Below are 27,362 nucleotides of genomic sequence, written 5' to 3'. Positions count from 1 at the left end.
TCCTGTACAGCCGCAACATGACCTCCCAACTCTTGTACTCAATACTCTTGCCAATAAAAGAAAGCATACTAAATGCCTTCTTCACTATCCTATCTACCTGTGACTCCACTTTCAAGCAACTATGAACCTGCATTCCAAGGTCTCTTTGTTCAGCAACACTCCCTAGGACCTTACCATTAAGTGCTAAGATTTGCTTTCTCAAAATGCAGCACATCGCATTTATCTGAATTAAACTCCGTCTGCCACTTCTCAGTCCATTGACCCATCTGGTCCAGATCCTGTTGTAATCCGAGGTAACCTTCTTCGCTGTCCACTGCATCTCCAATTTTGGTGTCATCTGCAAACTTACTAACTGTACCTCTTATGCTCGCATCCAAATCATTTATATAAATGACAAAAAGTAGAGGATCCAGCACCGATCCTTGTGGCACTCAACTGGTCACAGGCCTCCAGTCTGAAAAACAACCCTCCACCACCACCCTCTGTCTTCTACCTTTGAGCCAGTTCTGTATCCAAGTGGCTAGTTCTCCTTGTATTCCGTAAGATCTAACCTTGCTAATCAGTCTCCCATAGGGAACCTTGTCGAATGCCATACTGAAGTAGTAAAAAGAAAATCAGTGTTAGTTAAATGGGGAATGACTGTGGAAATCAGAGATGCAGAGTTACCTTGTTGTTTTAGACCATTTGCCACCAAAAGTTGATATGCAGGTTACAGTACAACATCAAGAAAACTAATGTGATGCTATCTATGATAAAAAGATGAATTGAGCATCGAATCATACAGCATGAAAACAGACCCATTGAGCCAACCAGTCCATGATGACCATATTCCCAAACTAATCTACTCCCATTTGCCTGCATTTAGTCTAAATCCCTCCAAATCTTTCCTATTCACAAACTTGTCCAAATGTCTTTTAAACATTGTAACTGCACTTGCATCCATTATTTCCTCTGGCAGTCCATTCCATACACAAACCACTTCGTGGAAAAATATGTTGCCCCTCATCTTTTTAAAATTTTTCTCTTCTCACTTTAAAAAAATACTCCTACTTTTGAACTCACCTGCTCTGTGGAAAAGAACCATGTTATTTACTTTATCTGTGCCTGTCATGAATTTATAAAGCTCAGTAAGGTCACCCCTTAACCTCCTTTGCTCCAGTGAAAGAAATCCCAGTCTTTCCAGTCTAGATCTATAGCTCAAACCCTCCATTCCCAGCAATATCCTGGTAAATCTTTATATTACGTTTATTCAGGGCAGTTGTGGAGACCACATCTTGGATACTATGTCCAGTTTTAGTCTTTTTTTTTCTATGGAAGGATGTAAATGTGTTGGAGCTGGTTCAGATGAAGTTTTTTTGCTTTCACTTATATTCTGTTCAATGTACTGATCTTTTTGATTTACTTTATTATTGTCACATGCAACGCGGGACAGTGAAAAGTTTTGTTTTGCGTGCAGTATAGGTAGATCATACCGTACAATGTGCAATGGAGTAATAGAACTAAGCGAGGAATATGCTGTTATGGCTGCAGAGAAGGTGCACAAAGAATGAAATCAACATTAAATTTAAAATTTGATCTGCCATCCATCCTTGCATCTTTGCTATTTCTTTATGTATGAGTCTTTCCTTAACTTTTTCCATTTATCACAATGGTGGGCTCTCAGATAAAATCTTTTCATTCTTGTGAGAGCATTCTATGCAATCTGAAATATCCCATTAAGTGCCTGTTCTGTATTTCTCTATTGACCTATCCTTTAAAATTATTTGCCAGTTCACTTGAGCTATCTCTGCTTTTATGCCCCCTTAATTGCTCTTCTTTAAGTGTTTTGATCCCAGCTGATAGCAATATTGGACAAGTCCAATCACACATTTTTTGATGCATTAAGTTTACTCTTGCAGTTACTCATTTGAACATATTTATACGAGGACGCCAGGGTTCTCTTTTGACACAGAGGGTGGAGGGGCCTGGAACATATTGCCAGCGGAGGTGGTAGACGTGGGAATGATAGCCTCATTTAAGATGTATCTAGACAGACACATGAATGGGCAGGGAGCAAAGGGATACAGATCTTTAGAAAATAAACGGCATATTTAAATAAGGGATCTGGATTGGCGCAGGCTTGGAGGGCTGAAGGGCCTGTTCCTGTGCTGTAATTTTCTTTGTTCTTTGTTCTAAAACAAGAATGCAAGTTTATTACACAGAAATAAAAAAAAGTTTTATATATTTAAGTCTATACGAAAAATTCTTCACATTATTAGCAAAATAAAAACATAGATTCATCCTTTGCTCCCAACCAAATTCTTTTTGGAAACTCAATCCCAGAGAAATATTACTTCTCTAGCAGCTCTAGTTTATAACTTAACCAATTCTCTTCAGTTGTCCTTGTTAGACTGCTGATACAGTTTCAAGACTTCTTATCACTTCCAAAAGCAAGAATTCCTTTGTATTTATGGCAGCCGAAACAATATATCGACAAACTTTCATAGCCAGGAAATTCTACAAAGGTAACAAACTACTTTGCTGCTATGATGAAACTGCTCTTCTGAACTGCAAACTCGATTCTTCCACTAGGATGGAACTGTTCTTCTCCTGCCATGATACTGAAGCCTGATTCTTCTGTCCTGAGCTCAAAGATGCTGGTGGCTTCTGGTAATTTAGTCTTCTGTATGTCAGAAACTCAGCAGTGGAAATATATCTTTAACCAACAACACAAATATTTGGCTTGGCACTTACTGAGTTGCAGGTTTTCTTAGAAATTATACATTTAGGTCACGTTACCAAATAACTTCATGACCTGCTTTAAAAGATCAATTAACTTCAGTGAACCGAAATCAAAATGCATCAGCCTCTCTTTTAAAAATCAAAATTATCGATGATAGCATTATATTGTACACCATTATCTCAAGCTTAAAGTACATCTTGGATCCACTCTTCCTTAAACTGAATGTAATTTCAGTCATTATGATCTCTACTACCTAGGGTGCTTTTTCTAGGAGGTTATTAATTTTATTTTATTGCACAATACTAGGTCTAGTGTAACTTGCTCTCAGTTTGATTCCAAAATATTCTGCAAATTCTTCATCTCATTCTTCTTCCTCTTAAAGCATGCCTGAGTAAATTGTAGAAACAAGTCACGAGTAAAAATAAATTAATTACCCAGTGACCATTGGAACAAATAGTACAATAGATCTCTCTCATGTTAAGATAAACGCAAACTAACAAATATTTTGAAGAAAGTAATTAGTAGTAAACTAATATATCAATCTGTAGAGAAGTACATTGCTATTAACGAAATAACTAGGGATTTGTTGGACTTTAATCCCTCAAACTTCTTAAAGATGGTTTTTCTGTTGATAATCACCTTAATTTCTCTTTAGCCATTGGGTTATTCTGCATTCCTGATGTCTAACTTGTGATTTCCACTGACTAGACAAATACAAAATACTGTTTCAATATTTTGCTATTTTCTCATGAGGAGTATTCTGTTTCCTAAGGCACCAGTGTTTAATTTAGCTACTCTCTTTTTTTTCTTGTTATGAGAAAGCTCTAACAGCCTGTTTTTTAAATACCCTTGGGTGTTTAATTCTTATTTTGTTTTCATTTTTGAACATTATATACACTCTCAGGAGATGAGTATCCTTGTTGATTAAGTCACACATTCCTTCAACTGTTCAGCAGGCTGGGTCTTCTACCTGTCTTACCAGGGTATATTTTCTATTCTCTCTTAAAATAGTGTCATCAGAATAGCACTGAACCTACTTCCAGCCTCATGTCCTACTCTGCTGACTCCTTGTTTCTTGTATCTCTGAAATTTCTGTCTGTTCTGTCTGTTCTGTCTTCACCTAAAGTTTAAACTTCCTGAGCGACTTCATTGTGTATGCATTTGTCAAACTATCCGTAGTGTCCTGTCATGCATGTTCCAATTTAATTGCCACATTTCATGTTACAAATACTGGAAGGTCAATTGCTTCTTTTCTGTCAGCAGAATGGAATGCTTTCCCATGATACAATCAGCTTGTGATATTTGTGCAGTAATTTTTACAAGGCATAAAATGTGATAAGGCATAAAAAAAATGTGGTGATTGGTTGCAAACATTCCAGGCAAAACTTTCATCAGACCAGTTAATTAAACTGCCACAGACAACTAGAAGTTGTTGCAAATTTTCAGAACTTTATTAAAGAACTTCAGTGTTTGATATAGTTCAAGTGCACAATCAATTCTTTGTGAAGTACAGTACCTGGTTGTGATAAGTATCACAGATAACTGCCAACTCATCTCTCAAAATATCTATTCACTTTTTGGATAGTGTTCAATAACAGAAGTGAAAAACTAATATTTCATGTTTATATCTTGAGAGCACCAACTTGGATTTCAGCATCTTGAAACTGCATTTAACAATACTCTTTAGGAAGTGCTGCTAACTTTGAGAAAACAAAATAAAATCAATTGCTGGCTCTCCTGTGGACAGATCCTGAGACCTCAGAGTAAAATACATTAATCATATTAATTAAGGGCACAAAAGATAATGGTTATGTTTAATCATTTGATTATGAGATGTACTATAGTCATACCAAATCATTTTTGTGAGCCAGTTAGGTGAGGCATTTATTATGGATTCTTCTTTCTTTGTACAAGCTCAAGCCAGTCTTCTAGCTTCCCGTTAAACAATGCTTATTAACATTTTAAAAATGGTAAGGCAATTCCCTTCTGAGCTAAGCTTATTTCAACCTTCTAGCAAAGTCCATAATACATAACTAGGGAGTTTCCAGTTATATCATGGCATGTGTCAGAGGCTCATCTTTAAATTAAATTCCGTCTGTACAGAGAAAGATCGATGTTTTCTGGAATACAAGTAAAGCATGTGATGGCATGGAAGTGTTATGCTTGAAGTGTGAGAAATAGCAGTGTGCACATTTGTACTGTTTTTATAATATCAACAATCAATCTCCCATGGCATTGTAACCTGTCAGGCAGAGAATAAAGTTTCCTCACATGATGTCTCTCCTTTGTTAGTTGATGTGCTTTCTTCATCTAGTTATTATTATTTTCTCTCAATTTCATGTTGAATCCTAGATTTATTGAGGAAAGAAGCCACCAGTGAAGGCTGATTTTAAGATTTTGGTTGCAAGAAAATCATATATTTCATTATATTTTCTGTTCTTCAGTTTTGCCTCCCTTGCTCATTGTATTCTCTACCTATTGCCTTCCCAGAATCATTGCATCTTCCATGTTGAATTATTCACTCGACCCTTGTATTGCCTCTTCCCTTCATACAACTCTCTTGTACCTCACTCTTAACCTGCTATAAAATTCCCTCACCACACACTTTCCTAGAGCTCATGTGGCTAGAGGTCAAATATCTTCTCAGCCTCAGGATCTTATTTTTCTCCTGTACTATTCATAATGCCTTTGATATATGTCTATAAGGGGCTTTATGCTTCCAAAATTAATCAACTACTTTACTAAAAATAAACTCAGACTTATCTGAGGAGAGAGACTCTCCTCCCACTCCATCCCACTGATTATTTCACTGGTGTTTGCAAATACTGTCAGATGTTTATCTTCTTGAAGGGTGATACATTAGTATGGATCGAAGACTGGCTGGCTATCACCAAATACAGTACTCATAAATGGGCCTTTTTCTGATTGACAAGATGTAACAAATGGAGTCCTGCAGAAGTCAATGCTGTGGTATCAGCCTTTTACAATTTATATCAGTGACTTCGATGAGGAAAGCAAAGACCTAGTAGTTAAGTTTGCAGATGACTAAAAGATATGAAGGAAAGTATAATGTGAAAGGGATACAATAAATGGAGGCCTTATTAGCAATGCACATTCTATGAGTGAAAAAAAAGCCTCTCTTTTTTTTCACTTTCTAATAAGTGATATGTTACTCTCTTCCCTTTATCTGCAGTTCTTCCTTCCTGTCCCTCTGAATGGCTTTATCGGTGTAACATACTTGTGGATTTTGATATTTATATCACTCTGTCTCTGTTAATTGCTTCAAGCTCATTCTTCCTGACCATGTATTTTATCTCTGTTACTTCACTCCAGTTTCACTGTGAGCTTTTCTCACATTTTGCTGGTGTAATTTGTATCTCTTGTTCTGTTTTCAAGAACCTGGGTACACAGATGGATTGGGTTTTCAGTGCCACCGTGCGGTTATTCGTTTACTCACAGACAATGAAACCTGTAAATTAGGGAAAACCAAGAGCCTTGATCAAGAGCCCTTTATGCTTTAGCATTCTTATTTTAAAAAATGGTCATTTATGTACAATGGACAGGTATATTCTGCACCTACTATAGAGTTTGTTTTGTTTCTACTCTCACCCACAATCAAGCCTAATTCTGCAAATTTGCCAACTGGCTATAATTTTTGTTTATTCTCCATCTTCTGAGTTTCTTTGAGTTTATTGCCACTCTTTTCAATGAGAGAATAGTAGCTTAGTACTTGGATCTATTAAACTGGGCTGTAGAACTGGAATGCCACGTTGTTGATCAGAATTGTTCATTTGATACCAAGGTTACTTCTAATTGTAAAAAGGCAGCTAGAAAAATCACAAGATGGTGCCTCAGACCCAATTCAGATTTATATGCAATGATTTGATTACCTCCCTCCACCCCTTTAACTAATAGTTTTCTTTTCACTTGCTGTCTATATTTGGTTTGATATTCTCTCATATGGTTAGTTTTCCTATTAGACATTTACCTACAAAGTTTTGTATTTGATTTGCGTGTTCCAACAATGTTTGGTTCTGATTTGTTGCTATTTATCAATTTGAGATTTGATGTAATGGATATACCTCTATGTGAGTGATGATTTGGAGATGCTGGTGTTGGACTGGGGTGGACAAAGTTAAAAATTACAAAACACCAGATTATAGTCTAGCAGGTTTATTTGGAAACACTAGCTTTCAGAGCACTGCTCCTTCACCAGATGATGAAGAGGCAGTGCCTCGAAAGCTAGTGCTTCCAAATAATCAGTTGGACTATAACCCGGTGTTTAATGTTTTTTTTATCTATGTGAGTGAACATTTTTTAATTTTAGATCAAGATCAGCCCTGTTTTTAACACAAATATAGGACCAGGTTTTTGTGAAGTCATTTCTAATAGGTCCAATTTTTGACCAATTGGTATATGATTCACATAAGTGGAACCCAAACTCAAGAGGGTCATTTAACTGTTGTGCAATGTTGAAGCAAATCCCTATTTTGTCAGAATTAAGGTCCATAATCCACAATGTGCAAGTTATCAACCACAGAGTAGATGCAAATGCTCTTGAGTGGTAGACAAGTTCAGGATACCAGTCTTAGTCTGAGATTATTTTGAAGTACCTTACTCTTCAAACTGAAAAAAGGTTGCAGCTGTCAGAGCTTTAAGAAGTCTGTTGGACTGCTTTGGTAAATCTCAGTGGCATCTGGCCAGGCTGTTTCATTAGAGCAGTTTGTTAACATTTCCTAATGGCTTATCATTTATGTGCACTTGACTGGGTTTCAAAAGTTACAATTGCTTCAGGGGCTCAACGTTCGCTGTTGACAGTTAATTATATTGTGTGACAACTTAAAGAGGCTATTAAAGGTTTATTAGTTTCTGATATGGAGTCTGAATGGAGTCTTGTTTGTTTTTATGAGACAGAGCCAGTTGAGATTTAAAAGCTTTGAATGGACTCTATAAGTTGAGTTTATTTTTTATTATTAAGCTTGTCAGAGTGACAGCTGTATTGGATTGTCAAAGATTTTTTCATCTCCACATGGTTGCTGAGCTCTGTCCATGTTGAAGTGGTGGAGCAAGAATTAGCAGTACTCAGTTGGCATTTGGAGTAACAGGGATCATGGGAGTGATTGGTGAGCATGAGCCATCATTGAGGGTTTTAGGAGGATTGCAGAGATTATGAATTGGCATGGAAGGTTTGAACAGCAAGGTGAGCGTATGTGAGCATGAGTTGGCATTGACTTGGCCCAGTGGATATTAAGAGCGGCCAGAATAGTCAGTGGAATACTGAGCTGGAATATCAAATTAGATTGCGTGCTAAGTCAAGGTAAGAAGTAGAACATGAATGCACAATCTACTCAGTCAAAAATGAGAATGTTTGATTCCTATCTGTTTAATACCAGCATACAGGCAATGAGAAGATGCTTTACAGAAATTTTCACTCCATCGTAGTCTTCATATAAAAGGGAATCAGACATAGAGAACTATTTTTGGTTTCAAATGCCAGCTGTCCTATTTCAGAATTAATGAAAATAGAACTCATTCTAGTTTATTGGCTTCACTTTTCCCTGAATAAATTGTTTTATACATTATTTAAACAGAAACGTATTTGCCAAGAGGATCAAATACCACCTAAGAAGCTTAACAGAATCATAGAAGAATACACAGGACTTCAGCACTATTTAATTAAACCAAAACAGAGTTGTTACATTATAATTCAAAGTTGCATTTTTTCTGATAGTAGTCTTTGTCTTTGGTCACAAGAGTAATGCAGTAATGTATTTGTGGTAAACTACTGAACATTCACATTCAAACATCCTTTAAATCATGTTTTTTTTCTCTCACAATGGCCTTTGGAATTAATTAAGTATTGCAATATTTTCAAATTCAATTTAATAACTATCCCTATTTAAATGTTAATCAAGCTGATGATTTCAGCACAGGAACCACATTCAACTGATGTTTATGGACCCTGCAAATTAGAAGCCTTTCTGATTTAGACTTGAATATAAACACTGTTCAACCCCCATTGCTATCCAGGGAAAGAATTTTGAAAGTTAACATCCTCAGAGAAAAGTAATTCCTCCTTATCACTGTCTTAACTGGGACACACCATATTTTTAAGCTGTCTCCTAATTTTAGATAATCCTAATGAGGTAAGTATTCTTTGGGTAATCTCATTGTCAAGCTCCCTCAGGAACTTCTGTTTTAATAAGCTCACCTCTCATTTTACTGAATGTCAATGAGTATAGGCCAATCTAGTCAACCTTTCCTCATAAGAAAATCTGTTCATCATTGGTATCAATCAAGTGGACCTTTGAATTAATCCAGTGCAAGTATATCACTCCTTCAGTAAGGAGCAAGAAAGTCTGCACAGTTCTGAGGATGCAGTCTTTTATTGCTCTGGATAGCTTTAGCAAGTATTGCCTACTTTATGCTCCATTCCACTTGAAATGAAAGTCAGTATTTCATTATTTCCTATTTAATTGTTGTACCTGCATGCTAACATCTTGTATTCATGTTCATGAGTACTCAGATCCATTTGCACTGCATGCATTTTGAAATCTTCTACTTTTCTCATCTTCCCACCACAATGGATTACCTCACATTTTCCAAATTGTACTCATCTGCCAGTTCTTTTTCTTATTTACTTCATCAATCTGTTTCACTTTGTAGACACTTTATATGTTCTTCATAATGTACATTCATGTTTAATTGGATATGGTCAGCAAGTTTGGCTACACTAGAGTTGGGTCATTCATCTAAGTTATGAGAATAGATTGTGCAGTTGACTGGAAGATAAATTAGATTTCCTATTCCTCTTTTTAAGAGTTTCAAAGTGAACTTGATTTGTAAAGTTAGTTTGTCCCCTTTCTAAAAAAAATCATGAATAACATCAGCCCAGTTGTGAATCTCTTCAGTGTTTGACAGGAATGATATATGTTATTTCTCACATAGGAATGTAAGAAGTGGAAGGAGAAGGTCATAACCCTCTTAAGCCAGTACTTCCATTCAATAGGATCATTACTGGTCTTTGGCCTTATTACAATTGTCCATTCAGTTCCCAAATCAGTTGATTCCTGTTGTGTCTAAGAATCTATTGATCTTAGTCTTCAGCTGAATAACTGAGGATCTGCTGAGACTATCTGTTGAGAAAGGATGGACTGGCACATGTGGGGGTGCAGAGGAGGTTCACTAGGTTGATTCCAGAGTTGAGGGAGTTGGCTTATGAGAAGAGACTGAATAGACTGGGATTATAATTCATTGGAATTCAGAAGAATAAGGGGGAATATTATCGAAACATAAAACTATGGAGGGTATATTTAAGATGGAAGTAGGGAGGATGGCAGATGAACTAGGACAAGAGGTATAGGCTCAAAATTAGGGGGAGCAGATTTAGAACTGAATTAAGAAAGAACCTCTTCACCCAGATGGTTGTAAATCTGTGGAATTCCCTGCCCAGTGAAGCAGTTGACACTACCTCAGTAAATGTTTTTAAAGCTAAGATAGATTGTTTTGAAAAATAAAGGAATTAAGGAATATGGTGGGGTGGGGCTGGGTGGGTGTAAGTGGAGCTAAGTCCACGAAAAGATCAGATGGCCTACTCCTTCTTTCTAGTTCTTATGTTCTCATTGTACTGCTCTCTAGTTTAAATCATTCAAAGCCTTTAATTGAAGATGTTTCTCCTAAACTCAGACCTAATTGACAAATCCTTAGCACGTGACTATGTCCTTAGTTTTATGTTTTCTGCAGCTGCTCTGCCAAGCCCTTGAAGAATTTTATTTCTGCCAAAAAAAATCACCTCATTCATAATGTCATAAAGTTAGTTCCATTTACTACTCTATTCCTGTAGTATGGAAATTTATTTCTCTCAAGTACTCATCTAATTTCCTTTCAAAAGGGTTGTTTGGCTCAACTTCCTCAGTCCTTGGGCAGCAAATTCCAGGTTATTACCGTTAGCTGCAAAGAATCAGTTCTTCCTCACAATCATGCTTGCATCTCTCAGCATCAACAGTAAGAGGGTAACAGTTTTTAAACCAGTATCCCCCCAATCCTTACAAAATCAAACCTTTCATTATTTTGTGCACCTCCATTAAGTCTCCCCTCAGTCATATTTCTTCCAAGGAGAACAATCTGCATTCTCATCCTGAGGTTGTAGTTAAGAAACCAACTTTTTGGAATCATCTTGGTAAATCTTCTCTATACCCTTGCAAGGAACATCATATTCTTTATAACGTACGTTCAGCAGGACTCAACACAATAATGCAGTTGTTGTCTGACCAGAGCCTTATAAAGCTTCAGCATACTTTATATGATTTTGTACTGAGTACTTGAAGTTATGAAGTCCAGAATTGAATGTGCTTTGGTAATTATTCTCCCAATAATACTGTCAAAAATCTATGCACATGAACTACAGGTCTCTTTGACCCTGCAAATAGAATTGTGCTAAGAAGCCCACATTTCCTGACACTATCCTTCTACCAAAATGCATCACTTTACACATTTGTGTTTAATACTTTACAAGTAGCAAATGCAATTTATTTCGCATGAGCCTTTTTCTGTGTTATATTACTCTTTATCTATCTGTCATCCAAGAAGTTCCAATCTGTTTTCCCTACTTTTTCTCTTCTTGGGAATGTAACTCCATTGCACTCAAACTCATCATCATGTGTGTCCTGCCAGAAGCAGCTTGTTGCTACATCATTGCCAATCTGTGAAAGGTGCCTATTTTTTCATTTCAGTTTACCTCAGGCTTATTCAATCCCAAGCTGCTGATATTGATCATCTCCAAATTAGATATTTTTGTTTTGTATTGTTCCCTGTTCAATTTGATAGCCAACCTAATTTTATGGGACTATGGTCGTCCCTAAACAATTGCTCACTGATGCTTGAATCATTTGACAAACACATTCTCAGAAACAGAAACCTCCTGCCTTGTTGGGCAGAAATGTACTGAAGAAGAAAATCCTCCTGAACACACTTCAGAAGCTCTTTTTCCCTCTTCATAATACTGTGATTATCTTGGAAAAGACTAAGGTAATTAAAGTCCCTCATTTTTAATATTACATTGGGAAAACAAAGTGTGAACTTGGTGATCATTTCGTAGAACACTTACATTCTGTCTGCAAAAAAGACCCTGAGCTTTCAGGTGCCTGCCATTTCAATCCACAACCCTGTTCTCTGGTCAACATCTCTGTCTCGGGCTTGCAGCAGTGCTTCACATAAGCTCAGCGCAAGCTGGAACAACAGCACATCATTTTCCATTTAGGAACTTTGCAGCCTTCTTGACTCAATATTGAGTTCAACTATTTTAGGGGTTGGACAGCTTCCCCTCTCTTTTCCCCATCTCCATACATCCGGCCTTATCACATAGAATTAGAGAATCCCTACAGATCAGAAATAGGCCCTTCAACCTAACAAGTCCACACCAATTGTCCAAAGAGTAATCCAAACAGAACCATTCCCCTTCTCTCCTATATTTACCCCTAACTAAGGTGCCTAACCTACACATCCTGAACACTATGGACAATTTAGCATGGCCAATCCACCTAACCTGCACATCTTTGGATTGTGCGAAGAAACTGGAGCACCTGGAGGAAACCCACTCAGATACAGAGAGATCATGCAAACTCCATACAAATAGTTGCTTGAGGCTAGAATTGAAGCGGGTCCCTGGCACTGAGGCAGCAGTACTAACCACTGAGCCACCATGTGCTATTGTCTGCTATTACACATGACTCATTGTTAGCTTCTAATACTCCCCATCAGTTCTGAAGAAGGGTCACTGGACCCGAAACATTAACTCTAATTTTTCTCCATAATGCTGCCAGACCTGCTGAGTTTTTCCAGCAATTTCTGTTTTTGTTTCTGATTTCCAGCAACTGCAGTTCTTTTTAGTTTTGTATTGTCAACGCTGTCCGGTTTTTGTGCCGCTCCGGTATTTTCTTGCAAATTTGTTCCTCTATATTTTTCCCATTAATTGGTGACCTTTAGAGTAGATACTATAGTTTGACGGTATCTCTGCTGTTTCTCAATTCTCACAAAATAAATTCTATCCTTGATCCCTCTTGCATATCATTTATTTCCAATATTGTAATATTCTCTTTACTCAATCCTGCCATCCTTCTTTCGTTCGCAATCTTGCTTAAACTCTCTCTGTCATGGTAAATTTAACCACTCCTGCACTTTCTTGAATCATTTGTCCTTTAATACCTCAACATCAGAATTCCATTTGTCTATTTATGCCTGCAGTTCACCAATCTGATTTACCATATTCCATGCATTCAGGCACATACGTAGCAAATTCTCTAATTCTGATTCCACTAAATGCCTGTTTCTTACTTTAGTGCTGCCTGTCGCTCCAAGTTATTTTTGCACTTGAGGGTTTCCTTTCTGATGTTAACTCCTGGTTCTCAACCCCGTTCCAAATTAGTTTAAACCTTTCCCAACCTTGATCACTGTATAGAACAGTCTTACTATCCCAGGAATCAGAAGTTCTCCCTCCTCAATCAACTCTCCAGTAGTGCATTTATTAGCAGGTTATGAACCAGTCAGGACTTTCACCATTATTGCATATCTATGCTTCAGTTTATAAAATATATTTCTCCAGTTTGAGGAAATTATAGCCCATGCTTTAATTGAAAAATCAGTTTTGTTTGATATGAACCTGAGTGTTGATGTTAACCAGTTTCTTGAAAGTGATTAATCTGGTCCTGAACGAGACGCTGAATGGTGGATTGTTTAAAATCCTTTGATCACAGAAATTAATCTCCTCTTGGCTTGTCAGTAAAGGATTCTGTTCACATCTTTCCTATCTGTAATGTAATATAACACAGAAGGAGCTCTCTTCTCTTGCATTTTAGTGAATACACTGTATTTCCTTTGAAAACAGTTCTCAGTATTGGTGGGAACAAAATGCTATTCGATGTTCTGAGGATATTGAGAAATAATATTTTTTTTTAAATGTAGTGGAAATGAAGCAGAAACTGCCCAGAAACACTTCACAGAAGTATTTCTTATGCAACTGTGACTTGAACATGTAGTTAAAAGAGTTTTTGATATTATTTTAAGAACAGAAAACTCTATCGTTATTCCATGGCCATTGGTTAACATTTATCCAGTCACTAACACTTGGCATTTAAACTTATCTTATGACTAATGGTGAAACACAGACTGTGTGTGTGTTTCGTCTGCCACGTCAAAAGATAAGGCCTTTCAAACATATCTGGGTAAGTGCACAATTTTGTGACTGATAAGCATTGACTTTGACATTGATCAGAAGATTAGAATCAAATGCTACATAAACAGATATTTGGAATTAATGCTGAGCCTAAATTGAAATCCAAATGCTATTATAAAGTTTATGTTTTGACTAGCTGTGTTGCCATGTGTTGGATGGTAGACTGCTTGTAATTTCCCACGTGCCCCCTGCCTCCAGTAACTCTCAGCAAGAAAACCTGATGGCCAGCCAGCAGACTGATAAGGCATCTGTCAATCCATAAAGAATTGTGGCCTTGCTAACGTGATAATGGTGGCCCTTCAGTCCTCACTGTGAGCAGATCCCACTCTCTAGAACTCTTTGCTAAACTGAATGCTAGCACTCTATAATGGATGCTCTCAGGACTGCTGGCAGACTCAATGCATTCTGAAGAGAGGCAAGTCAGGGCTGCTTTGGCTATTGCGACGGGAGGGGATTGGTGGTGTTTGGCAGTTCAGAGAGGAAGGCAAGAAGGTTGGGAGGGCAGGTCTTATAGTATAAAAGCTCATTCCTGATGAAGGGCTTATGCCCGAAACATCGAATTTCTTATTCCTTGGATGCTGCCTAACCTGCTGTGCTTTAACCAGCAACACATTTTCAGCCTAGGTCTTATAGTATGACTAGATCAGAAAGAAGGGGGTACATTTTTAATAGAGAGTATCTTTGTTAGACAAAGGACACAAGCCTAAAGAAAATAATCCCCTCTTTCCCACTGTTATAAATAATTTCTTTCTCAAGACAGAGCTGTCCTGCATGCACATGCCAACTAGAGCATGCTGGAGAAACTCAGCAAGTCTGGCAGCATCTGTAGAGAGAAAAATCAAGTTAATTTTATGAGTCCAGTCTGACTTTTCATCTGAACTGAAGATAAATTACATCGGACTTGAAATGTGAAGTTTATTTTTCTTTCCAAGGGTGCTGTCAGACCTGCTGAGCTTCTCCAGCATTCTGTGTGTTTCAGACTTCCAGCAGCATTTTGTCTTTATTATACTTGCCAATTGTTTTCTGACATGGACAACATAACATTGGCATTGGTTGAATTTTTAACTAGCTCAATTGACCCTTCATTCTTTATTGACTTGTGGTAGATGGGCTATTACTTCAGGTGCCCTTCCACACTCTGAGGTAAGATCAGACATAGAAGAAATGACAATGATCTGGACTCTAACCTATAGCCTGTGCCCTCTCCTCAACTCACCCCGCCCAACTCTGACGAAGACACCCAAGTTGAGGGACATGTAATATCTAATCCTATCTTTCAGAATTATTCACATTCACATTGGTATACTTAGAAGTGGATTCAACTGAATGGAAATATAATTTCACGCTTGAGAGACAATTAAGTTAACACTATTTTTTCTTGTAAAATGTCATCAATCTATAAAATTTTTATTTCCTATTTCACATTTTTACCAGCCTTGTGAAACATGAAGATGAATGCTTCAAGCCTAATGAATGTCCCTGTCTGTGGAAGGGACAGGAATATTTTCCTGGTGACCAAGTAAAATCAGCCTGTTATACCTGGTAAGTGAGTAATATTTTAGTGTTGGTTTGTGTGTGTTCTCTTTACTTTAAGTTGTGGAGGTTCTTTTAACCCTGTTTTTCACCACTGATTTTCTTCCTTTTCTGAAGACAGTGATCTCTTTGTAAAATGACCAAATGCTGAATGTTAAGCATAGTCTTGTTTGTCAGTTGTATAGCTGGTATTGGATGGTGACAGGCTAATTGATCCATTGAGTAAATCATAGCTGATACTTCCCTCATTCATATCAGATTTTTTAAAGAAAAAAAAACTTACATATTGAAATAAAGATTAAAATGTCAAGATTTGCAGACAGCACCAAAGCAGGTAGTGTGACTAACAGTGAGGATGCTACCAATCGACTGCAATAGGACATAGATTTTTTTCAAAAAGGCAGATAAATGCAAAATGGAATTTAACCTGGAGAAGTGTGAGTTGATGCATTTTGGCAGGAACATTAGAGAGAGGCAATGCTGGTGAAGCATTAAAGTATGATAGAACAAGCTAGGGGTGTGTGCATATAAACCTTTATGACGATGGTAGGATATATTGAGAGAGTAATTAACAAAGCATATGTGGGATCATAAGTAGAGGTATTGACTGTCAAAGCATGGAAGTTATGTTGAACCTTTAAAAAGCTCTGATTAGGCCAAAGAATAACAAATTGGAGCAGGGGAAGACTCCACCTAGCCTACTCCACTATTCAGTGTGACAATGTTGACTTTGGGCTTAAACATTCCTTTCCTTTCACTCCCAATATCTCTTGATAGACCAAAAAAAATCGAAGCAATTAAGATTTAAATCTATTAAATGATGGTCCATTCATAACCTCTGGATTAAAACAAAAAGAATTCTCTATTCACAGCTCTTAGAATGAAAAAGTTTCTCAGTTCATTCTTAGTTGATTACCTCTTCATTTTGAAACTTGTGCCCCTGCATTCTCAATTTCTGAGCCCAGGGAAACAATACAATAGTATCTATTCTGTAAAGCTCATTCAGAATCTTGTATGTTTCAGTTGTTTGAAATTTTGTAGAATACAGACTTAATTACTCATTGAGTTTCTCATTGTAGGATAACACAGGTAACAACCTAGTGACCTTCGTTATACTGCCTTCAATGCAATCATATCCTTTTAAAAACATGGAAAACAATACTGCACACAGTAATCTAGGTGTGGTCTCACTCTAATCCTCAACAATTGAAGCAGGAATTCTTATCCCTGTACTGCAGTCTCCTGTAACAAAGGTCAACATGCCATTTACATTCCTTCTTAACAAACCAATTTCATAGCATACCCAAATCTTTCTGAATATCTTTGCAAATTTCACAACTTTTGAAAAATATTCTGCTTTTCCATTCTGATTATTAAAAGTGAGCAAACACACCCTTTCCCACATTATACTCTATCAGCCAGTCAGATGTCCACTCAATTAATCCAAAATGGTCGAACTGCTTTCTCAAGTGGATCAAATCACCCCCAAAAGAATCAAGAAGAATGAAAAATTGACCATTTAATGTGGAATTTGGCACTGGATTCAGATATGACAAAGACATGCCCAGATGATACTGCAAGATTTCATCATCAACATCCCAAAACAATTCAGTTAGTATGGTCACTGTTGTCATAGAGTCATAGAATCCCTACAGTGTCCATCAAGTCCACACCAGCCCTCCGAAGAGCACCCTACCCAGATTTGATGAGCTAACCAACTCAAGGTAAAACCAATTGATCTCATCTATTTCAGTCTGCCTATGGCAGTTGCATCCAATCGGTGCATTATTTGTTCAAGTGACCATCCAATTCCTATGAAACAAACATCCATCATCACACTGAGCACACTCCGTGTTATACCATGGTACCACCACCATGTTAAATGGAATAATAAAATCATAAACAGCAGTCTACATTTCTGCTGGATCCCTGCAAGAATAACTCATCTAGTTCTGACAAAGGGTCATTCGACCCAAAACATTAGCTCTGATTTCTCTCCACAGATGCTGCCAGACCAGCAATTTCTATTTTTGTAACTCACCCAGTGCTGTTTCCCCATAGTCTGACAATTTTTTTTCTTCAGCTAATAATTACATTTTCTTTTAAAGTCATGATTATATCTACCTCCAAGACATGTACAAATAAACAAACAATGAAGAGGTTTTCTCATGTCACTATTGATTTTCCCCCCTATCATCTGGTTCTGAATCATCAGCAAAGTGATGGAATCAGTTGTTTAACAGCATTTATTCACAATTCATCAAGTTGCCTTCACCCACCACTTGGCTTCAGATCTCATTAAAACATGGACAAATGAGCTGAATTCCAGATATGAAATGAAATGATTGCAGTTGATGTCAAGACAGCACATGAAAGAGTGTGGCATTAAGGAGCCCCTAGTGAAATTGAAGTCAATAGGAAACTGGGGCCAGATTCGGCATGCTGGTTGGAGGCATAGCTAGTTTAAATCCGTTATTGTTGTTGGAACCAATTATCTCAGCTGTATTAGCTTGCTGTGGGAATATGTCAGAGCAACATCTTGTATCTAACACTACTCAGCTGCATGATCTGTGAATTTCTATCATGAAATATGAAAGTGTGATGTCCTGATGATTGTAATGTGTAAAGTTCTGTTTGCAACTCCTACTAATAAGCCAGCTCACGGCTGCAGGCAGTAAGAGCATTAAGGCTTGATTTTATTAGCAGCAAACAACATTCATTTAAGTGGCAGGCAATAAGTATGTCCTGCAAAAAATAAAGTATTTTTCCTTGATATTGAACAACATTCCATTGTTAAAGTTCCTGTCATCTACATCCTTAGACTCACAATTAGCTGGACCAGCTCCATAAATACTGTTTCTAAAAGAGCAAGCCAAAGTTAGTATTCTGGCCTATCTTCTAATTCTTCAGTGCCTGTCCAACATCGACAAGACGTAGAGTAAAAAGTGAGGTCTGCAGATGCTGGAGATCAGAGCTGAAAATGTGTTGCTGGTTAAAGCGCAGCAGGTCAGGCAGCATCCAAGGAACATCATCTTTCCTGATGAAGGTCTCTGGCCCGAAACGTCGAATTTCCTGTTCCTTGGATGCTGCCTGACCTGCTGTGCTTTAACCAGCAACACATTTTCAGCTCAACATCGACAAGACACCAGTCAAGATTGTGATGGGATGCTTTGCACTTGTTTGGATGAGTACAGTTCAATCAACTTGGCATCATCTTAAGTAAAGCAGTTAACTTGATTTGTACACTATTCACTACATTAACATTAATTACCTCTAATGTCATGTGAATCATTACAACAACTCAACAGAGGTTCTCAAGTGCTTTACAAATGTACTTCTATTGCTGGTAAGAACAAGTGTATAAAGCTTTTAAGAACACCATCTCTTGCACATTTCCCTCCAAGTCATACACCATCCTTCGATTAAATTATATTGCCATTTCTTGATTGTCACTCACTCACTAATCTAGCACCATCTATATTAAACAACAGTTTGGTGTTCCATTGCTATACAGCTTGCAACTGTTCAAAAAGGCAGCTCAGCATTATCTATTTAGTGGCAATTAGAGATGGGTAATAAATGGTGGCAGATTGATGATGACCACATCCCTTGAATGAATAAATAAAAATAAAGTACCATGAAAACACTAGCAAATCTATTTTCATCATCAGTAGTTTCCAATAAAATGTCAAACTGTTTCAAAAATTTAGTTTCAAAAATGGCTTCATTCAGTTAAAATGTCTTATTGTTTAATTAATATATTTGTAGTATTGACATTTTGAACAGTATGAGTGATTAAACGTTCATTTCTAATAAGTACCATTGTCATAGTTGCATAGATATCGAGCTGCATTTGTTACAGTGGCCCCTTCCTGAATTGGAGTCAAAAATGAGTCGCAGCAGCAAGACATAGTTACTCATTACTAAAATTATACATTGAAGATATTCAAACATTATTTGTACTTACTTTTTGAAATGTAAGAGTGAAATGTTTTGTGAGTAACAGTGTACTGCTGCTGGAATTACAGATTTAAAACTTATCATGATTTGGAAATGCAGATGTTAGACTGGGCTGTACAAAGTTAAAAATCACACAACACCAGATTATAGTCCATCAAGTTTATTTGGAAGCACTAGCTTTCGGGTGGTTGTGGAGTATAAGATCGTAAGATACAGAATTTATAGCAAAAGTTTACAGTGTGATGCAACTGAAATTATATATTGAAAAGACCTGGATTGTTTGTTATAATTTCAGTTTTTAATTTCAGTTACATACACTTAAAACGTAGACAATCAATTTTGTGTCCTATGATTTTATACTCCACAACCACCTGATGACGGACCAACGCTCCAAAAGATAGTGCTTCCAAATAAACCTGTTGGGTTATAACTGTGTGATTTTTAACATAAAACTTGTCAGTCTCATAATATGAGTAAATGCAGCATAAAATGGAAGATTGCTTTCTTTTAGTTTGAACAAAACATAAGTTTAAATAGTAAAATTCTGAATGTAATCATGCAAATATATATCTTAGTCAGTCCTTATTGGTAACATACCTTTTTAGTGTTTGCCTGCAGGGGAGCTTCCAGTGCGAATTCCAACCGTGTCCGTCAATTTGTACAGCTTATGGAGACCGCCATTACAAAACTTTCGATGGAGTTCTTTATGATTTTATTAGTCCTTGCAAGGTTTACCTGGTTAAGGTAAAAGTTAATCTCAGTAAAAATTCTTTTTTTATATATAAACTGTCTTCACTGTACCATCTTAAATAAAAGGTTTTCCAATAAGATACAAACAGACAAAATAAAAACTGGGCAAAAGATTTTAAATTAGTTATATTTGATTTGTAATTGTGAACAAAATCATCTTAAATGGCACAGACATAGTTTTCATTATCATAAATGGACAGTAGACGTGTATGGAGCCTGAGCTGAAAGATCCTAGACTTGAGTCCAAAGCCAGAACTTGTTGGCCATGGAAGTAGTGTTCATACATCTTAATGTAGGTTATCAATCACATTCCGGAATCCTTCCGATACTCCAAATCATTATCCAAGAGAGGAAAGAATCTGAAGATATGCAAATCAAATAAAAATTTCTATTTTATGTTTAGTAGGGTTAATCATTTGAAAGTGGAGAACTTGAGCATTTTCATCATGTACTCATCAGGACAACTTTAATATCAAAGAATCCATTCTCTGGTTATATTCTCAGGGTGATGTCTTGATCAATATGGGTCAACCCACTTTGTTTAATTTTTTTTAAAAAAGCTTGGCTGTTAACTCAGTCATCATTAATTGATGCATTCTTGACAGAAATACCTTTACCAATTAGAGTCCACTTGACGACTAATCAGTGCTCTTCTCTCAAATTTGTTTCTCCTTTAGTTTTCATATAATTTGCAATTTGTTTTGATGAGTGCAAGATGGAAACATTTGATAAAATGTGTCTTTTTCAGCAGGACCATAATAGGTTTGCCATATACTAGGGTCCAAATGCAAACTGATTACTGACTTTCAGAAACTCTTTATCCACAACTCCCCAGTTTCTCCTCTCCACCCCTGCTCTTGCCACTTACAAATTTCCCATCTGTTGCCTTTACTATCTAATTGGAAGACCCAAATTTAAGTGATTGACTTAGTTCTATCTGTATGCTTCTGTATTCTTATTTGATGAATATTACATTTCATTGTTTTGTATTGATAATAAACCAGAGGAATGCTCCATTATTCTAGTCATCCCACTATTCTATGGATTAAAATAGAAATTTGAAATAGAAGATTTTTTTTCCCAGTTGCAAGATGACCAGTTAAATACCTTAGCTATGTAGACTTTAAATTAAACAAAAATCAGATTTCTTAATATACACAATTGTAGGCTTTTATTGAAGCAAAACTTATTGTAATGCTTGTTTAATATACACAGTGAGTGATAAAAAAGTATAAATGATTATCCCTTTGAATATCCCCATTTCTCTCTCTTTCTCTCACTATGAGGAAAGATGAATAAAATCTAATTTCTCTACAGAAACAGACTTTTAGAAAAAAATAACTTTGGCTACTCTTGAAGGCAAAAGGATAAAACACAAGACTTACAGAAATCTGTAAATTTGGCATGTATTATCAACTCACTAATCATGCATAGTTTTCTTGGAAGTCTTGTACACATAACTTGCTCAGGAAATACAATCTTGAGATATGTTTTTAAAAGAAAGGATAGATTTCATCCTGAATTGATGTAGAGTGTTCTCTTTTCAGAAATTGGAAAGATCAGCTGGGTAGCATGTTCAAAGCAGGCTTCCCTCCCATTCAACTTGTTATTAATAGCTTTCCACCAATTTAGCAAGATTCTTCAAAGGATTTTCTCCAACTCAGCTAGGTGAATGAAGAATGCTAAGCATGACAGTATGCATACAGCTCCCACATGGTTTATAGCAAAGGAAATGGTTCTCACACATCATGTGATTTTTAGGATGCATGTTTAAAATAAAACTCCAATATCCACAGTAATGTACAATAACTCTCTTAAAGAAAGCACCTTTCCTCAAATTTAAATATATTCATTATCCCACAATTCTTCTGAATCTAAGTCACCAAGCAATATTAAATATAAATCATCTTTGTAAAACCTCCAAGCTTGAGGAAAATTAAACACTATTTCTAAATGAATTTCTTTGTAAATTGCAAACAAAGGTTAAAAAAACATTAGGACACATTAATACATACATTCTCATTTGCTGCTTCCATGTAACCTACACAATTAATTCTGATGCATTCTTATAACTCAAGCAAGATTACATTCTGACAAAGCATTGGAAGTCAATGTGTTTTCTCTGCCATATGAATGATCTTTAAAAGATAAGATCGTCAAAAATGTCTGACATTTTGTTTTTTAACTTTTTTCACAGAATTATGATCAGTATGTACCAACGTCTCTCTGTAGCAATAACTTCAAAAATAGAGCCAGGAGGGTTACTTTTTCCACAATAGAACATCTTTTCAATGTCAATTTCATTACTTAGAGAATTATGCTAATAGCTACTCCATGCCTCACCCATCATTTTGTAATAGAACAGCAGCCCTCCGAAATCATGATCCTCAGCGATGTTCTTAAAGAGCTTAATGAAATTTGGTGCTGCCAGCACTAGTTCATAGATCAAAACTGCTGTGAACATTTTAACCCCTTCCCCGGTGACTTTTTTTGGAGAAAACATTTCATTTTCAGATGATCTTTTTTATAGTATTTTTAATGCTGATTATGGAAATAACTTTTGTTTTATGTATTTCCAATATTTTACTTGAAATTTTATTTTGAAGATACCATTTTCGGCAAAATAAAACTGGTCTTTCAAGTAGTTCATCTTTCGACCAGTTCATTTCTTGATCAGGCATTTTCACAAAACCCCCAGGCATTTTCAAGGTGAAAAAGGCACAAATTTCTGCCTTTGTTACAGGGCGCCACATACAATCTCTTTCTCCAGTTTGTTCAGCAAAGCGATTAATTTCGTCCACAACTCGATCAACAATTCTGTTGTCACATAAAAGACTAAAAAAATCCAAAGGAGTCATATCAGCTGTGTCTTGATCAATTGATATTCCAGGATTTCCAGTGAATGGGAAGCGTGTTGGTGGAGGAAGCATGCATTCTTCCGACACCATATGTCGACACCAAATTCGTCCATCCTCGTCCTCCTCCTCCTCTTCACTTGAGAGAGAATAGCCATTATCAGATGAGCTTGCACTCTCATCTGATGTATCCAAGTTTCTAATAGAAGGTTCATACTCATTGTCATCTTCTGAGCTCGACATCTGAGCGTAATTTGAAAAAAAACAGAAAAAAACCGAATGTCAGTGTGTGCCCAAAAGTAGTGCGTCGACGCTTCTTGCAATGCCTGAGGAGGAAGAGACACAGCTACCAGACGTATGAGTCACCGAGTATACACGTTTCTAGCTGAGAAGGGCCCAGAAATGCCGAGAATTGACGTATAAACTTGTCTGTGGCTGTTTTTGAAATGATATGTTTTGGACGAGTTTACTCGTCGCACTCTGAAAAAGACAAATTGGGTGAAGACAAGTTAACTCGTCTTTGCCGGGTAAGGGGTTAAAATGAGCTTGGCATTTCCCTGGCCACACTACTTTGACTTTCTTTCAGAGCACATCTATAGTAGAGGAGCTGTAGTGCTGATATTTGTTATAAATTTGCAATAAAACCCATAAAGTCCACTAAACGTCTATTTCCTGTTTAGATTTTGCAACAGGAAACTCTACTAATGCATATACGTCTGCTTATCTTAACCTTGCCCTATATTATGCCCATATAAGCAATTGACAATTGCTATCTTTTTTCATGAGGAAGGAACTAAAGTGGGAGCATGGCTATTGAACTGAGTAACCTGTTCCAGTTCTTATATTTTATTAAGCTGCTTTACACCACACTTGAATAGCACTGTCAATTAGTGATAAATAAAGTTTTTTTTTAGATTACTTACAGTGTGGAAACAGGCCCTTCAGCCCAGAAAGTCCATACCGACCCTCCGAAGAGCAACCCACCCAGATCCGTTCCCCTACATTTACTCCTTCACCTAACACTATGGGCAATTTAGCATGGCCAATTCACCTAACCTGAACATTTTTGGACTGTGGGAGGAAACCGGAGCATCTGGAGGAAACCAACGCAGACACAGGGCGAATGTGCAAATTCCACACATCCTGAGGTGGGAATTGAACCTGGGTCTCTGGTGCTGTGAGGCAGCAGTGCTTGCCACTGTGCCACCCACGATCCTTGTGCCAAGTCTGAAACCACTATAGATGTGTGCTTGATTTGTGAACTATGTATTTGATACTCTACATGCATATGAGAAAGAATAACCTTTGTTCTGGCAGAGTCTTGGAACCTCAAATCTTTCTATCATGGCTGAAAATATTGATTGCTATGGGAGTGGCATCATTTGTCGAAAGGCTATGTTTATCACAACTGGAAATACGTCATTGGTTTTTGATGATGACAGTGGGAATGCCGTAAGTAGAGCAGCACAATAACAAGATTAAACACTTTTGTGTCCATTGTCTTTCATGACTTGCCAAAGATTTCCCTTGTTAAGATAGTTTTATTTTCTTGGCTACCATTTTTGTAATAGACCATCGATCATTCTGCAATCATTAGAGTTTACTTTTAATGACTTAATAGTTTAAAACTGAATCAATGTTTAACTGAATGAATGTGCATTAGTACCAAATGAAAAACAATTGATCCCCTGGCTCTATCCACATATTGCTATTGACTATTCCTCCATTCATTTCCAACTTTTATTATATATCTTTCACTAAATTAATATTACTAATCTCCCCAGAGTCCCTCTAGTGTCAACAACATGCAGCAAATAGTACACATATGGAAAGCTGGTACTTTTACTGTGATTTATTTCCCCGCGGAAGAAATTACAATACTGTGGGACCAAAGGACGACAATACATTTGCAGATTGGACCTAAGTGGCAGGTAAGGACTCTAAGTACAATTTTCATAAGAAAAAGTTTAATGTCTAAGCAGCTTTGGTTGTGCTGTGGTTGAGATCCTTTCTGGTTGTCGACAGCTAGTACACATAATCTACATTTCTGTCCAGATAGCAATCCATAAAACTGATCAGCATTTTTCTATCTTTTTTTTTGCTCTTGCCCACCTACAGCCTCAGATTGTGGTGGGCCAGTGTCTATAGCCACAGGTTACAACTAGTCCCTGTGAGCCGAGCCTGTGAGTAATCAGCTGTTTGACCATGGAGACAGCACGGCCAAACATGATGTTCTCATTGACTAGACATACCATCGAGATCGATATTCATCCAAGCCATCTGGGCAGTATTCTGTCAGAGCAAATTACCCCATATTGTAGAATGTTTTTGAAATTAGTGACTTGGAAATCAGATGAGATGTCTCACAGATGGATAATCTGTTCCACCAGATTATTGCCCAGAGAATGAAGATCATTGTTTCCCCCTTCCTTAATATTAAAGTTCATTAGATTATCATCAGGCAGGGGCTCCAGTTGATGCTCTGGATGCGAGCCCTTCGCTCTTCCTACTAAGATAAACCATGTCTGCAGAAACTGAAATCTATATTGTGTTTTGGTCTGACTTTATGTATTGGCCCATCAGGAAGCAGAAATGTTTATTCTAACAAGCTTATAAGATACTTGTGTCAAATTAAAGGTAAAAGCAAATCATGTTCTCTGAGTCAGATAAAATCATTGCAAATAAATTAGGATATCATAACTCAGGATGCAAAATCTAACCTTTTGTCATGTCCAATGACCTGACTGCCCCATCCCTTTTGCTTATTGCTGTTTGCCCTCAACAAAATTACCTATGGCCATCCTGTCAACAAAATTAAAACATCACACTTCTATAAATTCAGTATAAGTAGTGCAGAATTAGAAAAATATTGTAGTATGACTGTCACAGGAAATAAATTTAAGTTTTGAGTATAATACTTAAAAAAAAGTTTGTTTTGGTAGGTCTTTGATTGAACTGTCAAGTATTTCACACATTGACAATTGATTAAGTTTATACTTTGTTATACAAATGTTAAGCTGTGGAAAACATTAATTATGTTAATTTAATTTCTACATCTATCACTTCTTAAACTCCTGGAAAATCAGAGACTTATAACATTTCCTAAGTATAAAAAAATTTAATATAGGGCTGATTAAACTTTAGGATTGAAATTAACTGGCCATCATAATCAGTCTCTGGTAAGTCAATTTGGGTAAAAGAACAGATTCTAAATTCTTGAATGAGCACATTGCTTTGAGATGGTGTGTAGTTTCAACTGCTTTTCATGAAGACATCAAAATACAATGGTAATAATATATGCTGGTATGGGCACTCCTTGCCTAACAAAGGACTTAGTTTAAGCAGGGTTTCATTCATCAAAACATATGAGCTACTAGATCATTACCACAAAGAGAAGAGTCAAAAAAAACAGTAGCATGGATTGATTACATAGATTTCTAAGTACAAAAATTCATGTTGTGGCTTTTGTTTTTATACTTCGGCAGGGTAAACTCTCTGGGCTATGTGGAAATTTTGACATGAAAACTGCCAATGAATTGAGGACTCCAGATCACATGGAGTCACAAAATCCACAAGATTTTGGGAACAGTTGGACAGCTATGGAGGTAAATGATTATTTGGAAAACTAGATTGCCCCGGGCATGTTGGACACTGGGAAAGGGCACATGTCTGCATGTTGGGTTTGTTGGAGACAGATGCCTTGAGAATTGTTGATTAGAGCACTTAGTGGAATGAGTGGAATAATTGTTGATTAGACAACTTAATGATGAATGCATTTGTCATTTCATTTTTCAGACTATTACAGAAAAGTAGTCTTTAAAAGTGGAAGAAAGGCAATGCATCATTAATTCTGCTGGGAATACTAACTATGGGCTAACATTCATAGGAGAATGAATTCTGCAGGTGTTATTTGTTTGCAATGTAAGAGCCCATAGAACTCTGGAAATAAAAACACGGCTTATTCAAAAGAAACATTTCTTAAAGACATCTTCTGCAACCACAACTGCAGTACATTACCTTCCCTTCACACCTCCCAGGTCTTCAATATAGGCTAGTGGACACTGTCCTTTTTGATCATAGAGTCTTAGAGATGTACAGCATGGAAACAGACCCTTCACTGTAACCCGACCATGCTGACCGGATATCCCAACCCAATCTAGTCTCACCTGTCAGCACCTGACCCACATCCCTCCAAACCCTTCCTATTCATATACCCTTCCTGATGCCTTTTAAATGTTGCAATTGTACTAGCCTCCACCACTTCCTCTGGCAGCTCATTCCATACACATGCCACCATCTGAGTGAAAAAGTT

The 27,362-nt window shown here is 36.9% G+C and overlaps 1 protein-coding gene across 1 annotated transcript in view; it reads left to right on the top strand.

The window, feature by feature from the left end:
* The window catches only part of otog (otogelin), a 211,317-nt gene that overhangs the window by 68,821 nt on the left and 115,134 nt on the right, over window positions 1–27,362 (top strand). Inside the window, exons 17-21 of the mRNA XM_060838635.1 lie at window positions 15,387–15,494; window positions 20,051–20,189; window positions 24,368–24,502; window positions 24,835–24,981; window positions 26,536–26,655. Coding sequence (XP_060694618.1) covers window positions 15,387–15,494; window positions 20,051–20,189; window positions 24,368–24,502; window positions 24,835–24,981; window positions 26,536–26,655 — 649 coding nt within the window. The remainder of the gene's footprint in view (window positions 1–15,386; window positions 15,495–20,050; window positions 20,190–24,367; window positions 24,503–24,834; window positions 24,982–26,535; window positions 26,656–27,362) is intronic.

This window comes from Hemiscyllium ocellatum, chromosome 18 (assembly GCF_020745735.1).
Source record: "Hemiscyllium ocellatum isolate sHemOce1 chromosome 18, sHemOce1.pat.X.cur, whole genome shotgun sequence".
Classification (NCBI taxonomy): domain Eukaryota; kingdom Metazoa; phylum Chordata; class Chondrichthyes; order Orectolobiformes; family Hemiscylliidae; genus Hemiscyllium; species Hemiscyllium ocellatum.
The sequence above is the reverse complement of the archived record's forward strand: the minus strand, read 5'-3'. Positions and strand labels throughout refer to the sequence as shown.